Source organism: Lutjanus erythropterus, chromosome 5 (genome assembly GCF_056507025.1).
Source record: "Lutjanus erythropterus isolate fLutEry1 chromosome 5, fLutEry1.hap2, whole genome shotgun sequence".
In the NCBI taxonomy this organism is placed as follows: Eukaryota; Metazoa; Chordata; class Actinopteri; order Lutjaniformes; family Lutjanidae; genus Lutjanus; species Lutjanus erythropterus.
Window position 1 is genome coordinate 18,978,958 of NC_139321.1, and position 18,102 is coordinate 18,997,059.

Here is an 18,102-nt window from a genome sequence, read left to right on the forward strand (position 1 = left end):
AGGTAACTGTCACATCTGTGAAGACACCATTGATGCTGAAAGGTACATGCAGGATTGAGAGCAACATAAGCTGCCATCCAGTCGACATCTTTTTCAGGGATGTCCATGTTGATGGGAACTAGACTGACCTGCCTGCAGCCCAGAACTGTCCTTCATGGGAAATGTGTGGCGCATTATGAAGTGCAAGATACGACAATGGAGATCCTGGACTGTTGTGGCACTGAAGTTGTATATCAAGCAAGAATGGGAAATAATTTTTGGAACATGTTGCAGGAATCAAGTGTAGAATGAGTGTATATTTACAAAAATATAATAAAGTTAAACATTAAATATCTTGTCTTTGTACTGTTTTCAGTTGAATATCTGTTGAAAAGGATTTGCACATCAATGCATTGTGTTTAACACAGCATCCCAATTTTGGGGAGAATTTGGATTTGAATTAGTGCACATACATGTATGTATGTTTCTTAACAAAAGATGGGTGGTGTACTTCAGGTAGTCTGTTGGTTATGAAGGAAAATGTAAGAAATGTAAGATATTGCCCCCAGTCTCCCCTCATTCAGGTCAGAAATCCAACACATGCCAAGAAAGGTTCTGATTTTTATCAAGAGTCCTCCACCATCTGAGGTCTGCAAGGCACATGGTTGTTGATCATGTCACTGTTTAATGAAAATGGCACATCTTGTTTTCTATAGTTTGACTCTCACAATACTGATGGAAAGGTTCTTTTTGTTTGAATGACAGTCTATACAGCAGTCCAGGCCCCTGCAAAAATGGACCAGTGCCCGGTTGCATTAGGTTGCATAATCCACTTAGGGTAAGGGTTCCTTAAAATTTCATCTAAGGATGCCTTAGGAAAAATTAGTTGCATCAAATCACCATAAGGATTAACCTTCAGCGTGATTCAAGACCCCTCCACTTCACATCAGGGGTCGTGCACCAGCCCTGTGCTGCTGGTCATGCAGACCTTTCCCTCAGATGAACATGTCGCATCTCAACAATATTTGCCATCATGCTGGTGACTTTTACACTGCAAGCTGCCTGAAGGTGATTGTGTAGAGGCCGGCTGTGATTGTAGATTGTGATTGTAACATGCCAGAAGAAAAACAAGCAAAACTGACTGTTCAAACCAGTTTAACTGCTGCTGGTTTAGTTTTGTCTGTTGTTTTATTTTCCTCAATGATACCCAGCTTCTTTTCTTTTTTTTGCAGCTTAGTGCCACTCCCCTCAGATTGGAAGGCATCCCACAAAATGCATCTCAAATATAACAAATAATTCAATTTCAAGCAAACTAGGGGGCATGTACATGTGCATACAGATTGAATTTGACACTGCTTACACTATACATATACTGTAATATGTAATATGGCACATTATAGCTTTAAATCACCTTTTATGAGCCAGGTGTTGTTTTCTGTGGGCCTTATAAATAGGCTTGGTGGCTTGGCTTTTGTGTATTTTAAACACCTGTGCATCTTCATAACCTGTTTAACTTTTTTGGTCTCAAGTTGTCCACGCATTTTTCCCAAAGGTGTGGTTCAACTTCACACAAATTGCAACATAAATTGCAATATATTCTGAATTAATTTTGAAAAATTGCCTAAATATGATCCTACCAAAAGTGCCTCTTTTAGTGCAGCGACACAAAACCTCACACCACAGTTTGCAACGGAAAGTCTAAAAAGGTTTATTGAGCATAAAAGTCTCTTCTATAACATTTTAAAAAGTTCTAAGAGGTACAAGATGTGGTTTAAATGTGTTTCTTAACCACTGTTAAGACATTTTTTACTTCATAAATAATAATTTAAATCAACATCACTATATTAGCATACTTGTATACAAGACAATATAAACTGGCACTGATCCATACAAATTTTGGCATTTAAAAACAAAATTATTTAAATATCACACAACACTTTTATATTACTTTGAAAATGCTCATTGGCTGCCAAATTGTAACTAGTCAACATAAATAATTATCTGGCAATTATTAATTAACTGGCAATTATAAACATAAATTTGTAAACCATGTAAAAAACAACAACTTGTTTTTATTACTAAGATATTGCAAGAAGACAAACTTGGTAATTTTGACCCACTTATGCATCTAAAATTGAAGAATTTCCTTGTGCACATGTACTGCACTGCATCTGTCATGTAAAACATAGTTACTGGTAGACCACACTGAACCTTTGTGTGGACATCAGAGAAGAAGATATAATAATAATAATAATAATAATAATAATAATAATAATAATAGGATAAGTAGGGAGGAGTCATTATTTCAGTGAAGTGACTCACTAATGTCACTTATATTAGATTAGATATTATAAAGTTTTTCAACACAGCTAACATTAGCCACCATAAGCTACTAGTCATACCAGACAAAATAGAACTGAGTGTACTGAATTGAATAAAAGTGATTTTAAGTGTGATTTTGAAGTCAATTCGCATTTTTGTGTTTCATAGAGGAGATTAATACAGACAAGCTAACAATATTTTGTGTTACACAGGTTGTTTTATTTATTTAAAACAGTACATGTCGAACAGCCTGCCTGACCAGAGATACATTAGTGTTTGTTAAATGCCTTGTTTGTGTTGTTCTGATGTTTTGTTCAGAATGATTTAGGGACAGAGCAGCACTTCCTCATTGACGGTACAAGTCTGACAAGTTCTTAACCTTTTGACTTTACTGACAGGCTGCTGGGGGGACATAGGAATATTTCAGTACACTAGTAAAAGCAGCTGCAGTTCAAAAGCTCCAGGCTCAGAAGAGAAGAAATACATGTATGTCCGGGCAATAAAGCAATATTGTTTTATTAAATATTGAATTTTTATTAATTAAATGCCTCTGCAAGAAACAAATTGTGACAAAATTCTCATTCTCATTTTAAAATGGGCAATAACAAATTCAATTTTATACAGTTAGAGTACAAATTATACAGTTTTTATACAAAAGTGCTGCTGTAACTTTTCTGATGGACAAACTGCTCATTTTCCTCTCAAATTTTAATCCTCAGGTTTTAAAAAGTGATCTAAGACATGAGCATAGACAATAAAGAAATAAGGAAATAAGGAGAGAAGCATTCCTTTTTTTCTTTTATTATCTTAGTACAATCAGTCAATCCCTTGTTGCATGAAAAAGTCCCCATCTTTGGTCTCCACTGTTGGAACGTGCCAGTTTTTCTCTCCATCCATTTACAATTTCAAAATAGTCCTCTTCAGAGAATTCCTGCAGGACACAGAGGCAGGCATGGTGAGCAATCATCCAAAGAATTTAGGGAGGAATTTCAGTTTTAATTGGTTTCAGTCATTGATTTCATTAAGTTGAAGTGTGCACGTGTGTGTGTGAATGCTGACCTCAATGAATTCATCTTTGATGGTCTCTGCCCTCTGCAGCTCTGTCTCAATCACATGGATGAACTGGGCTGTCCGGTCTTCTGCCCGGACATTGCAGAATCCAGCTTCTTCAAGGAACTACAGCAGATGAGACAGAAGCGGCGCAATAAGAGAAGGAAGAGCACCACCAGGTGATGAACACTAGTAATACACGAACAACACATCCACAGAGAGCACAGTCACACCATTTGTGCATTCAGGCTTTCTGTACAAGAGAAGACTTTTTATGAGTTACCCAATATGCATATCTGGTTATTTCACGAAGTCTTCACTTCACCTTTGACCACTGAAGAGCAGAGCAGCAGATCACTGACATGTCAGTAATTCCACATAAGGATGAAACATTTACACAGCTTCAAGGCTGACGGTTAAAGTTAATTTTAATTACACAAATCTGAACAGAACAGGCTTGTTAAATCTTGCCCAGCAAAATTTTATGTTGAACAGTTAAAGGAACATACTCATTACACTGTGTGTTTTAGCTCATTTACTACAACTTGCAGTATATATATATATATATATATATATATATATATATATATATATATATATATATATATTTTATCACCTTTACTGCATTGTGTGCCTTTATGGGACAGCTGCTAGTACAGAAATGATCAGAAACTGGACAGAGACGGGTAATGACATGAAACAAAGAACCAAACCAGACACCGATACAGGTTTCTCGGTTGTTCCACTGTTTGAAGCATGCTGCAGTACTTTTGATTTCATGATTGGATAAACACCACTTAGGTAATCCTTCCAAGTTAACATAATGATTGTATTAATTTTGCGCAGTTTCCTTACTGTTGTGTGGTAAATGGTGTAAGAACAGGTTGATTTTTAAAGGATGAAGTACATAACCACACGAATAAAAGCAGAAATGATGTAATAAATTATAATTGTCCATGTTGGATATTTGATAGTTTAAAATATCAAATGACATATGACATAAAATCACAGCATTAACATTTGTGGATCACTCACATGGGGTTTTAATTAAGGAACTGTGACCAAGTCAGGCCACCGGCAGCTGGTTTCAGTTGAACATTCAGTTCCTAGTAGCAACTATTACTGACAATCTACACTTCAGCGGTATAATTAGGGACCCGCTGCATATTTACCTTGCCGTACTGTGGGGGTGTATAGAGGATGTAGCCTCTCTGTTTGACATAGGCTTCGAACACCGGCGTCCAGGGCTTCTCCCCGCAGCAGTAATCACTGATAAGCAACTGACCACCTGGTTTTAACCATGACTGGACACAAAGAGGAGGAAGTAGAATGAATTAAATATGAATTCAGTCGTGTCACACCAGATAAAGCCACATTAAAAAAAAAATATTTCACCAAAAATATAGTTTGTGTATGTGTTTTGTAAGGTTTGCAAGATTCATAGAGAGGTGTGGTGATCAATGAAATAATAATAAAAAAAAAATTATTAATGCTATTTAATGCCAAGTATGAGAAAATGCTCACATGGAAGCGTTTGAAGAGGGCCAGTTTGTCGTCTATGTGCAGGATCGTGTCTCTGCTGTAGATCACGTCAAAGGAACCTTCTGGGAACGTTCTCTTCGTGGCATCAGCCACCTCAAACTGTACTGAGGGCAGCTTCTCAGTGATCGCTCTCTCCATGGCGATATCCACCATGTTGTCTGACAGGTCCAGGCCAAGCACTTCAACTCCGAAGGTCTGAAATGTAATGTCGCCATCGTTGTAGTCCTTTCAATCGTTATGAATCCCTCTGTCATTATTCTCTATCATTATTAATTGTATCTGTATAAGTATGCCAGACTCCTTCGCTCTTACTTTTGCCATGTAGAAGTCTCCTCCACCAATGCCACAGCCAACATCTAAAACCTTCTGTCCGGGCTTCAGGTTCAGCAGGTCCACAAACTCCTGTTAACACAAAAAAGGTTAATTTTTCTTTAGTGTTGAAGTGTTCAGTATCTCCAAGGTTTGAAAAATAAGGATGGAAAAGAAAACACAAAATATCGAGGGGTGCACTTTTATTATTTTGTTCATGACTCCTATATTTTTTGTAACATCTAGTCATTGCTTATGGAAATCCATCTGTAATAACGTAGAATAACAGACTCAGATCTGAGATCTGTTTGGCACAGCTTTATTCATGTGGCATGGGGATCAGCCACAATATAGAAACCACGTTCAGCTTCTCTAAAATGAAAATAACTTTCAAAGAGAAGGGAGGAAGCAGGAGAGGAGTATTTCCTGATAAGGTTGCTGCCAATTCTGTTGCTCTTAAAGGTCATTTGAATCTTTTGTATGACAACAAGACTCAGGAACAGGAATCTACAGCCACACTTTTGACTGTGTATTTAAAGGTCCAGTGCAAGAAAATCTACAGGGATTCATATTCATAAATATGATACAATATTCATGACTTTGTTTTTGGTAGTGCACAATTACTTGAAATTAAGAATTGTTACGTTTTCCTTACCTTAGAATGAGGCGTTTATATTTACAGTCGCCCAGATATGGTCTTTCACGTGTTGCACAAGTTTTATGGCCACTGTAGCTTAAAGAGAGGGTGAGGCGAGATTTTTGCAAACTGCAACCTCACTGCTTAGACACTCTGGTCCCCTTAAAAACAGCTGTTCTTTGAGCTAAATGCTAATGTCAACATGCTAACATGCTCACAGTAGAGCTGAGGCTGATGCGAATGTCATTAGTTCAGCAGATAATTGGTCAAAAACCAAAATATTGTACAAATTGAGATCACCAGAGTGATTACAATAGAAGCGCTTGAATGTGTGGAGCAAATTTCACGACAATTCATCCAACAATTGTCGAAACATTTCACTCAAAACAACAAAAGTCAAACGCACAGTGGTGCTAGAGGAAAAGTAGTAGTTGAGATATTTTTGTCAGGACCAAAGTGGTGGGTAAATTTATTTCAAGCAAGCGACTGGTTTTCTGAACTTTACATTTTTGAAATCACCATTTTGTTCAGTATTCTTGTTGTACTTATGTATTTTGTTAAAAAAGGTTAAAAGGTTAAAAAGTGTTTTGACAGACACAAAGCAAAAGCAGGATATGCAGGAGGCAATAAGCACCTATTTATTTCTTCCAGGCTGTTTTTTCCCTACCTTGGTGGTGCTGGGCCCGCCTGTGCTGACGTAGCCAGCCCCGAACATCTTCTCGTAGCGCAGGATACCACGGTTGGTGTACTGCTGGTTGTCCAGGAACTGTTGGAAGGTGTTGAAACCGTTCTGGGCGCTGGAGGACCGGGTCACCTTCTCCAGCAGCCAGCAGATCTGATTGGGATTGTTTTTCATCTGGAAAAGGAGGACACCGAGGATGAAGATACAGGCGGGAGAATAAGAGACGTAACTGGACATCCTCATGCCTACACACTCATTCTATTTTATAACTGACTTAAGAAGATTTAAATGACTCTACCTCAATATAGGCCTGAACTTTCTTTTTCAACACAATGTCGAAACCAAACATTTGGCCTGCCTCTGGCCCCTCTGCTAGTACTGATGACACCAGGTGGCTGTATTGTGCCTCAGTGCGGTAGCAGGTGGGGTTGAAGTCTCTCTTGGAGTCACCTTGGTAGAAAGTTCCACAAAATAATAATATTCATATAAAATATGGTAAGAAGACGGGTTTAATTATTTTTAGTTAGTTAATTTGTCACTTCAGTGTACAGTTTAAATGTTAAAGTCATTAATATGATGAAAGAGAAATGTGTAAGTTGTATTGTTAGCTCTGTACCTGACCGGTGGTTGCAGGACTCTCTGAAGAAAAGAAAGCCATTAGGCCGCAGCCAGCCCAGTGCCTTCTGTATAAAGGACTTCAGCTCCTCATCAGTCAAGTACATCAGCAGCCAGTTGGAGAAGATGAAGTCAATGCTGAGGAGAATATTGAATGGTTTATGTATCTACGTTTCATGTGAATCAACTATGGATGTATAATAAATTTATATTATTATTCATTATTCTGATAATAAAATTACCACTGATAAATATCAGCTACACTAATATCTGATTTGACAAATGATGTCAAAGCATATTATAATTAATTGTAACATTATAATATTCAGCCATCTTAGCCTTTCTTACCCACACGTGTGCAGTTACTACAGGTTATATGATCTCCTTTTTAAAGTGCAAAAATGTAAAATTGTTGGTTATCTTATCAGTATTGGCCAGGAGAAGCAGGTAATTATCAGTTATCTTATCGGCTGAAAAAAAAAATCAAGTTTGTGCATCTCTAGAAACAACAGTGTCAGTATGTTATAGTGAGAGGTCTTTGCTTGCACAGAGGAAAGTCTAGTCTTTGCTGTGTTTGAGTATCCCTACAATTATGACCCACGGCAGAGAGATATTGTGACCACAGTGAGAGGCTTGGTTTTACTGGTTCTTACAATTAGTCCAACAGTGGGCCAACATCTAAATGGCCAGGGGATCCAATGGCTGTAAGAGGGCGGGGTTTGACATTATGGAAGTATGAAGTATGGGTTCACTCAGTTCACTCAGTCTGCAAGCCTGATCCTCACAGAAGAACCACAAATAACTAAAGGTAGACTATGAAAAAAGGCAACAAGAATTTAGGAGTGAATGGAGGCAGAAGTTTAAGTGGGCAGAATAAGGATGTAATATTCTGTGGTGTGGGACAAACCAAAAATGTACTTAGGCCATCAAAAGTAGGGGCTTGGTGACCTTTGATTAAAATATTAGCATCTGTCCCTGAGGGGGTACTACTCTACTACTTCACAGACTTCAAGCTTGCTTTAATATGACAGTCTTAACACACACCTGTTTTGGGGGACATCCAGCTTTGTGACGTCAGCTTGGATGAAGGTAGCGTTGCTATGGTGACCATTGTCCTGCCTGTTCTTCTCCACAAAGCTTTCCATGAAGTCCACTGCCGTCACATGACCGGCCTTGGTCAGCAGGTGGCTGGTGTAACGACTGCAGACACATGTCAGTATGAATCAGTCAAAAAATTATTTCCAACACAACATCCCAATCAAAAACATCAGTTTGATCACCTGAATTGAAAACAGCCAGTCTTGATATAGCGTGAACTGAAATGAAGAACGCTTTCAAAGTACCGACTGTCTGCTAATGCACTGATGAAAAAACAGACTGGATTCTTGAACAGAACGACCTATGTATGGGCCTGTTTTCCCACATTCTCAGTTCTAGTCTTGTAGAGACTGGCTGTCTGTCAGTCTTAGGTTATTATCATGTCATCATATTATCCACTCTAAATGCTGCCTGTCACTCTGCTTTAGCTTCATAGTTGTTGACTATAATAAAACTTGGACCGGATTTCTCGCTTTGTAATAAGTGAAGATCATTGGCTCTTGTTTACAAAGCTTTTCTGAGAATCTTTCACTTCTTGCATGGAAATCTGAAGCTCATCAGACCCTCCTGTCTTCTGCTATGGGCCCCTGAATTAAATAGAAACCTTAAAAAGTCTGCTCGCACACATCTACGCTGTACAACCACAGACAGCCTAAGGCAGCTTTGTGCTCACCCGATGCCAGCTCCCAGTTCCAGCACTGTCTTTCCAGTCAGGCAGGGCAGAATGGAGAGGATCTCAGGCAGCTCGTGCTGGGTCAGCTCTCTGGCTCGAGAGTCCAGCATCATCTCCTCCACTGTGGCAGCCTTGGAGTGCTCCTTCCAAAACTCTGTCATGTTGCTACGAGCTGTCAAGCACACAGGTGTCCACATTAAGCATTTGGATATAACTTTTTTTGTATAAAACTTCCTTACTGCTCGGTCAAACCAAATGTGAACAAAACTAAAAAATAAGTAAAACAATAATTATGAGACCTGCACGATATGAGGAAAAATGCAACGTGAAATAACATTGTTCAATATTGCGAAAATGATATGACTAGTGATAAATAAACAAATATTTAAGTGTGCAATATATATTAGCTCATTAAAATAATTTAAGTTGCAGAAGTACTATTCTTTTTCACCATAACGTCTTCATAAACTATTTTGTCCTCACTTATCTCTCCTTTCTCAGTCATTGTGCTAGCTAATTAAGAGTTGAGAGTAATCGAGAGCTACCTGGGCTCCATCTGATAGGTCAAATGTTCGTAGTCTGAATGGGAATTCATGGCATGTGTAAATGAAATGTTTTTTCTTATTCAGTGAGTTCTGTGGAATCTTTTGCAATGCATATTCATATTGCGATAAAAATATGATTTAATTGACAGTTCTAATAATAAATGCTTTACAATAACAATGTTGAAGGCTTCTAATTGTTCATTTTCAAGGAGAACTACTGAAGCACAAAACTCAGAAATCTAAAATCTGAAATCAGATGAAGCTTATTATACCACACTGAGATCATCAATTTTCGTATGATGAACTTTTCATAGTTGCGTCTTAAATGCAGACACAGAACAGAGAATGGTTTTAATCAATGTCCTCTGGAATATGTGTCAAAGTTCACTGACCGCTGCCTGTGAATCATCTATCAAGCAGCTCAGAAAACAAAAAACAAGTGTTCATGATGTTTATCTTGACATAAACTGTGCATCCAGACATTTGGTTTTTTTTTAAAAAAACAGCTGATATGTGTTACATTCATTCAATTTAAAAGTGATATTTTCCCAAAATGCATGTCATTCCAAATTATAACTAGAAATCTTAATGCACATATCTGGCACACAGATAAATCATTTGTCAAACCAACTTACAGCAAACAATCTTAAAACAATACATTAAAGTTGTTAAAGTTGCCAAATACCAGAATTTTAAACTTTGATACAATGCTACAATAATAAAACATGAAAGTACTCAATGTATCTTTTCAATAGAACAAGTAAAAAATCCTAGGCACAGAACAACACGGTGCTGGTACAGAAAAAGTTACTGAAGTGAACACTGTCTGGTTTTGCTGTAAGTTAAATTTGAGGCAGGACTATGAAGATGTCTTGAACAAGCTCTTGTCCATAATACCATAATTAACATATTTTGTATCATTCCAAACACACTGTATCGAAAAGTCTTTATACTTTAATACTTTTGACAGTTTAACACTGATGTGGCACGTCTACAGCCACTGAGCCGAGTAGATTTCCCACCTCCTCTCTTCCTGCTGCTGCTGATGTTTTGCATGCTTTCAGCAGCGGCCTGGGGCATTTCTTATTTCTACACCCACGACACAACAGGTTTTACTTACTTAGTCAAAATAAGCACTGTAAAGTACAGTTAATCTGTAAACAAACAAAAAAAACAAAACAAACAAAAATAAACGAATAAATAAATAAAAACCCTGAAACCATAAATGGCATGCTATAAAGTCATTTATGAACTTGGCAGAAACACAAGAAAGCTAGTGGCAGGGAGGAGGGGTCGTCACATGTGTAATGTATGCCATGATGCAATAAGCTTCAGGAAATGATGAACTGATGCAACAAAAAGGTGATGTGTAGTATGACTATAATAACATTTAATCAAGGACAAACTTCAAGCTTATTCAGCCTCTCTTGCTTTTACATCCCCGGACACCAGTGGTGGTAGAGCAACTTAAATCCTTTACTTAAGTGAAAGCAGAAATACTATGATCTAAAAATACTCCACTGCAAGTAAAATTCCTAAATTCAAAACGTTACTTAAGTGAAAGTACATAAATATTATCAGCAAAATGTGTTTAAAGCATCAAAAGTAGAAGTACTCACTATGCAGCATGGCTCCTTTGAAAAGTACAGTACAGGTACCTCAAAATTATACTTAAAACTACTACAAGGAACTTTCATATTTTGTTGGAGATCGGTTAGCAGACATTAAGAATAACTATATAGCAGTAGTTGATCTTGTCACAGTTGTCTGCATTATGAGCACTTTTACCTTTAATACTTAAAGTACAGTTAGCTTATAATACTCATGTAGTTTTACTTGAGTAAGTTTTTCAACGCAGGACTTATTTTTCCAATAAGTAAATGATCTGAATACTTCTTCCACCCCTCACTAACACAAAAAATAGTTACATAATCCAGGACAAATATAAAAAACACAACTGTAGACTAACATTACATCCTCAGAAACTCCATACTATAAACCAAATTTTGCTAAACTGTCAGCAGCACAGCAAAGTGGGTACCAACCTCTCATCTCCAAGCGAAAAGATGATAGCTGAGGTAAATGAATGTCTTCATAGTCCACTACACAGCTCCACGCACATTAAGCAGCGCTAAGATAACTGCAGGTTAACACTCACACAGTGAAGCCGCTGGGGTCATCTGACAGCTCAGTCAAACCACTGACACATTCCAGCTCAGTGTTCACAGTGGGATTACTTCCACCAGCTGAGTGAACAGTTCACACAAAACAACACGAGGCAGCTCCAGCAAAGTGTCCACATATCAGCTGCATCAGGCTCAACACACGTGTCAAGAAAGAAAACACAATCAAACCTTCACACAACACTAAAATAGCCTTTTTTGTTTGTTTTTACCTTTTTCCATGATGATCTTTGGCTGATTTCAACTTATTGTGAAACTATTCTACAATCCTCCCATGTAGTGAATTAGTGTCTCAATTATAAGAAGGTTACTAAGCAAACCCTGAGTGACAGAGTGCAGGTTTCAGCCTGAGTGTGGGCTCTTTAAATATCACGACCACCGTGGAGGAGATGGTCGCCAGGTGGGAAACTGGCCATTAGGATGCGCCCAATATGAGTACAGGGGAGGGAGGAAGAGGGGGGGGGGGGGCGTGCACATGAATAATCATATCTGCAGACTATCACAGGAGAGTTCATGGATGGGATTCCCCCCTGACAAAGTGCAGACACAACACACCTCTGTGAAACAGGTTAAGAGTGTCAGTGAAGTACTCACATCTTTGCGCACAATGGTCGGGTTAAGTTGAGTTATGCAACGGTGTATTTCCTCTCCCCCTCACCGGCTCCCGTCCCGTACCGTCCCGGCTCACCTCGCCTCGGTTGTGCTGACAGGCAGGAAATGTCCCGTGGCATGCGCCGATTACGCAACATTGCCTCATGGTGCGGCTGAAAACTCATTGAAGGCGGAGAGAAAGGACTGCTGAGAGCTCATCCTCCTGCCCCTGACAATAAATGTTAAACTACACAACTTCTCCTGTTAGTGACATTTTAGACATACTAGCACAGGAAACCAGGCGCAGGGTGCAGGTGTCAGGAATGGTGACGCAACAACGCGCTGATTTTATGTAATGAAATTTCCCCGTGTGTCAATAGATCCTGTTCACTGATAATGAAAGATAAGTTGATAAGATTTATCTTTAAATTAAGACAGTCTTATAACAATAAAAGGATCCTTGTTTTGAGCCACAGTTTAATTAACAAGCTGTTAGGGCAACAGGTGCCACTTTGTAACTTTATAATGTTAAATGTTGATGTTCAAGACAGATGTTTGGGATGTGTCCGAGCTGTTCATAAACGCACCAAAATATTAGTTGAATGTTGAGTCGCTTTTCCAGGACTTCAAATTGCCACGTTTGGGGTTGGTAAAGCGTCCCGTACGCAGCAGATCAATGAGAAAATAAGGAAAAGACAGGCAGAGAGCAGGGTCTCTGCAGTTACAGAAACCACCACACACTTCCACTGAGTCATAAATCGAAAGAGATTATGTCTCAATGAGTCTATATATTGTTTTTGAGGAAACAGTTCATCTAATCATCATCACCTAAACATCTGTAGCCCTACTTTGCACAACCTTTTGATTTTTGAGATGTACAGGGTGTCCACAAAGTCTCTTTACAATTGAAAAAAATTATTACAAAAACAATTGATGAGATATGTTAATTTGTTCTATGTACTCAGTGGTTATCAAAGGTTTTAATCTTATTCACACATGAGGCAAAAGGTCACTGATGCCTTTGCCACCATTGATGTTAAGATAACAAGAAATCGAGTACTGTCTTGATGTGCTTTGTGCAACTAATGGTTCCCATATAGAGGTGTATTAAATGAGGCAAAAAAACAACTTCAATATCTACTTTTCATGTTGTAATAATTTTCACAGATTTGTCTATTCATTTACTTTTGTAATAAATTTGTTAAGTTGTAAAGAGACTTTAAGATCACTTTTTGCACATGTGTGAGAGAGTGGCTCCAGCTGTGAACTAAAGAAGGTGATGGGGAGAAGTAAATAGGAGAGAAAGTAGAGAGAAGACAAAGATAAAATGGGTGTCACTTCCTCAAGTCACCATTTATAAATGTGTTATAAGCTGTAACTAAGGGCTTTATTAATGCTTACTTACCAATTCTTTATAGATAATTCTTTTTAGGAATTCAATCTTCCTGCTTGGTCATTAATTGTCAATAAATGCTAATAAGCTATTAAATCATTAATAGCTACCATTAATCATTAATGGCTAGTAAGACATCTATTCTGCAATAACACATGTTAATAAAGTCTTTTAAAAAGTGCCAAAAGTTTATCACTTTCTAAGTAGAGAAGAGATATTTGGATGAAACTCCTTTGTAATTACCAACATTTTGATCAGCAACTCGAATGTAATGACATATTTTTTTCCCAGTAACTGATTGCAAGTACAATTATTTTGTAGTTCGATTACATGTAACAGCTGTTGATGAACTGCTGCCTCTACTGGCCACTTAAGAGGATCAGCTGTCTGACTATTACTATTTTGATTAAGAGTTTCATACAATGTCTGTGATGAAACATCTAAAAGCAAAAATCCTTTCAGATGGTGGCTCTGGGACAAAATATTATCAAGGGGTCTGTGGTCTATTTTGTACCCGTTTAGGGGTCTTCAACCTGCAAAAGTTTGGGAACTCCTCAGACTGCCACCGCGTCCTGCTGGAGAAGGATTACCACCAGAGAGTTAGACATTCTCCACAACCTGGTGACCCAAAAGCTGTTCTCATTAATAGCTTATAACTTATTTACTTCAATTACTTACACCGTGTAAATCCTCATTAGTGTGACTAATTAGAATTGCTCAGGGATGCTTTGGTGCGCAGCAGCCCACTCAGGAGGACTGAAGGAGTTTGACAGACGGGTTCTCAGAGAAGAAGAAGACCAGTGGATAGATGTGGAGGTTGTCGGTGTTTACTGTGCAGATGTTGACACCTGCTGCTTCCTGCCTGTCAGTATGTTGGTTAGGGGTGTTGGGGGTGTTGATGGTTGTGTGAATTGGAGTTGGTGAAGTGTCAGTGCCTGGGTTTAGTTTAACACATTCAGTTCTCTGCAGTGTAAAATCTAATAAGTTGGGTGTACTCAAAACAGAACTATGCAAACTCTTGCCTCAAAAAACATTCATTACTTCCCCCTGCTCAACATGTTGCAAAAATCACTATGATGCACTGATTATCAGCAAAATATTTCATCATCGGTTTTATAGGGCCAGCCAGAGTTCATCTCACAATTTCCTGTTTGAAATTTTAAAAAGGTCATTCACCCACATGGGTGCATGAATACACTCACTCACAATACAACCCACTTTTCATAAAAATGAACCACTAGAACAGCAGCACACCAATAATCAGGGTGACAATGCAGCACAAGTCAGTTCAGTATAAATCAGTGTCGTAACAGGACAATGAAAAAACACATTTAACCAGAGAGACAGGAGAGAAAAGAGAAAGTCATTTTCAGTCAAGTCCAAAATAAATATTCGCTGAAACTCTTCACAGTTCAACATAAAAACACAACTCAGGTAGTGGTTCAGTTTAGTAAAGAGTAATTAGAGATATCTGGACAGGTGTCAGTTGTTTGGTCAGTGCTCAAACAGAAAATCAAACACCTAAGGTTTGTGAAAGAAGAAAATAAACAGAAAAAAGGGGGAAATGAAGACCTGGCCTTCGCCAACTCACCTGCCATGAAGGGAGATTATTGATCGGCTGGTTCTGGAGATATTTGGTCTTTTTGGAGGACTCAGGTGGCGTTTTCCCACGCCGTCTTTCAGACACCATCACTTCCCTTTTACCTCCATTATAAAGGAAGAGACATGGGCCGACTACTTGAAAAATGGTAAGTGATTGGTTGTCCGGGGCAGTACATATTATTAAACATACTATTAACATACCCGAATTAGCCAAAAGGCTAGTTTTTATTGACCAGATGTAAAGTTGGCAACCAAAAATCAATGTGAAAATTAAGAAAGAAGAAATTAATTATAGAAATCTGCCTGATAATCTGAGACAGGTCACTTTGAAATGTGGACGCAGTTTAAAAAGGCCACATGTTAAACTCAATATCAGCATCTTTACAGAGGCATTATGAAGAAATGAAAAGAAAAGAAAACTGGATCAGAAAATGTTTATAATTCACAGATATTTCATGAACTCATTAACTGAAAATGAATAAAATAAAGAATTTAAATAAAGCAAACACCAGATATCACATATATGAGTTTCTTTATATATTTTTTAAATTTTAGTAATATTCTATTCTCCTTTATATCTTCATTTTATTTCTTTATCATTCTGTTGTATTATGTTATTCTTTATCATTCTTTTTCACTTGTAAATCTTTTATTTTCATATTTTAGGGGCTAGTTAAGAAACAAGCATTAGTAATACTTAATACTTTATTTACCAGAAAAAATAAGTAAACATTAAAAGGCCCGTAACTGTTTAAATTCAAAATGACTTGCACAGTTTTATTTTACAATATTCATATTTACCTTGTTCTGGATCACAGGATGGAGGATTAGAGCTGCTCCAGGACGTCCAACAGGCAGGTTTAACTTGTGCTCACTGCTGTTTGAGAAGGAACATGGACTGTTTGTAAAATCTAAATCAGGGGTGGACAAACTTTTTCCCTTCAAGAGCCAAAACTGAAACTTACTGTTGGGTCATGAGCCAAAAACACACACCTGATGTGTTGTATAGATACAAAATGATACTAAGATCCCAAGTTCCATTAACTTCCTGTGCAAAAAGTTGCTCTATCCTTCTGCTCAGATTATGAAAAATAATAAATAATAAAGGATCTTATTTAAAGAGTTTTTTATATTATTTGGGGGCTTTTTCCTCTATTGAACAAGACAGGTGAAGGTAGACTGGAAAGGTGAGAAAGACAAAGGAGACGACAGACAAAAATAAAACAGCATAAATAACAATTTATATTTTCATTATTAATTAAAGCTAGAAACATCTGGTGGGCCGAATCAAACATTATGGTGGGCCAACTTTGGTCCGGGCGCCCCAGTTTGGGCAGCCCTGATCTAAATAAAGAGTAACAGATGAGTCTGTATTTAACTTTCAAAAACTGGATAGTTGAGACAATTTGTTTTAGAGGCATTTTTCACTCCCACTATGTAAAGTGCCTCTAATTTGTGGGATACTTAAGTACAAGAGTAATGTACTAAGTTACATCTCACGACTGAAAAAAACATAACATCTAAGTTTTTGGTTTGTTTAAATGAATCCAGCTCAAGCACGCTGAGTTTGGCAGCTTTTTCAACCTCAAAGAACGGGTAACTTATTTAAAATGAGTGTTAAGTTGATAAAAACTGAGTTAGGTGAGCTCAGTATTTGAAATTAAACTTGATGTTTTACATGTTTTTGATTTTCATCACACTGTTGGCGGGTTGGCTGTTAACGTTTTATCTTTGTAACATAACTACTCTTAGCTACTCGCGTTTCCTTTCTCAGTGTCAGTGAGTTTTTATCCTCACTTCTGCAGGCCTCCACCTGGTGATACTGCCTGAGTTTTGGCTGTGAACTTTGATTTGTCTTTGTTGGACCTCTGCCAAGTTTTGCTGAGAAAAGCATACCGTCTGATCAAACAGCTGTACAGAGAATCTGTCTGAACAGGAGGATCTTGGTCTGTTTCCAAGTAAGCTGTGGTTCGATTTTGGTGAGCCAACCACAACATTTTGTGAGAGTGGTTATGATGCAACAGTGTATCATTTCTTTTTTTTGGTGTGGACAAAATGACCCAAACTACAGATGTGAAAGTGACCTCTGAAAGCGTGAACTTTTTTTTGCTTTTGAAGAGTAGCGTGCTAGAAAAAGTTTGGGAAGCACCGGTTTAAAGGTTCGCTGAGAGGTTCCTGAATACTGGCTCCGAGTGCTACAGGGGTGATGATTTTTTGGAGTCACTTCCCATTAACATGGGACATTTCCGCATTAAGATTTTTCCTTATTGTTTCTCTGTTAAACCCGACTCATATAGTATTAAATATATGGTTGTGACATGAGCCATAACCGGTGGAAATCTGTCTGAACAGGAGGATGGTCAGACGTATCTGCCAGGTTTGTCTGATTAGACCCAAACTCTTCATACTCCTTCAGCAGCTTTGTCATACAAGCTAAAGCCATCAATTCAGTTCAGTTCCACAGCTTTCATACATTATTGTTATGCAACTTTTTAAAAATAATTTCTTTAAGAATTTTTATCATGCAACAACAGAGCAAAACAGCTCAACCATGACCTAACAAGTAACAAAAGAGCAAGTAAAAATCAGTTAAATAAAGGGGATTTTATCCAGCCACCACCCTCCCCACCTGCTACAATACAGAGAGACAACTTGAAATTGAAACTTGAAAGTATGTAAACAAAAAACAAAGGACACACTGGTTTCAGAAGATAAAGACACAGGCTAGGCTGGGTTAAGAAGTTCTTGTGGTATGGAGGATGACAACGTATTTATTCAAATTAATGCCAGCAATGCAGTGTAGCAGGCTTTTCAACACCCAGCAGTCACACTGCAGTTCCTTCAGAAATTGCTTCTCTTGTTCTGTACAGTCTAATACAGA

At 38.0% G+C, this 18,102-nt stretch overlaps 1 protein-coding gene across 4 annotated transcripts; it reads right to left on the reverse strand.

The window, feature by feature from the left end:
• Positions 1-3,086: 3,086 nt before the first annotated feature.
• Positions 3,087-16,106, reverse strand: pmt (phosphoethanolamine methyltransferase). Of its 4 annotated transcripts, none has more exons than XM_084719040.1 (11): positions 16,023-16,106; positions 8,908-9,079; positions 8,181-8,336; positions 7,138-7,274; positions 6,820-6,971; positions 6,507-6,695; positions 5,206-5,295; positions 4,876-5,118; positions 4,524-4,655; positions 3,361-3,477; positions 3,087-3,232 (listed from the first exon to the last, which is right to left on the reverse strand). In XM_084719040.1, the coding sequence occupies exons 2-11, from the start codon at positions 9,066-9,068 to the stop codon at positions 3,122-3,124; spliced, it is 1,488 nt and encodes a 495-aa protein (XP_084575166.1). In that variant the 5' UTR covers positions 9,069-9,079; positions 16,023-16,106; the 3' UTR covers positions 3,087-3,121. The 4 variants fall into 4 exon arrangements, with proteins under 4 accessions (XP_084575166.1, XP_084575165.1, XP_084575164.1 ...); XM_084719039.1 differs by lacking the exon at positions 16,023-16,106 and adding an exon at positions 12,230-12,387; XM_084719038.1 differs by lacking the exon at positions 16,023-16,106 and adding an exon at positions 11,498-11,655.
• Positions 16,107-18,102: the final 1,996 nt, after the last annotated feature.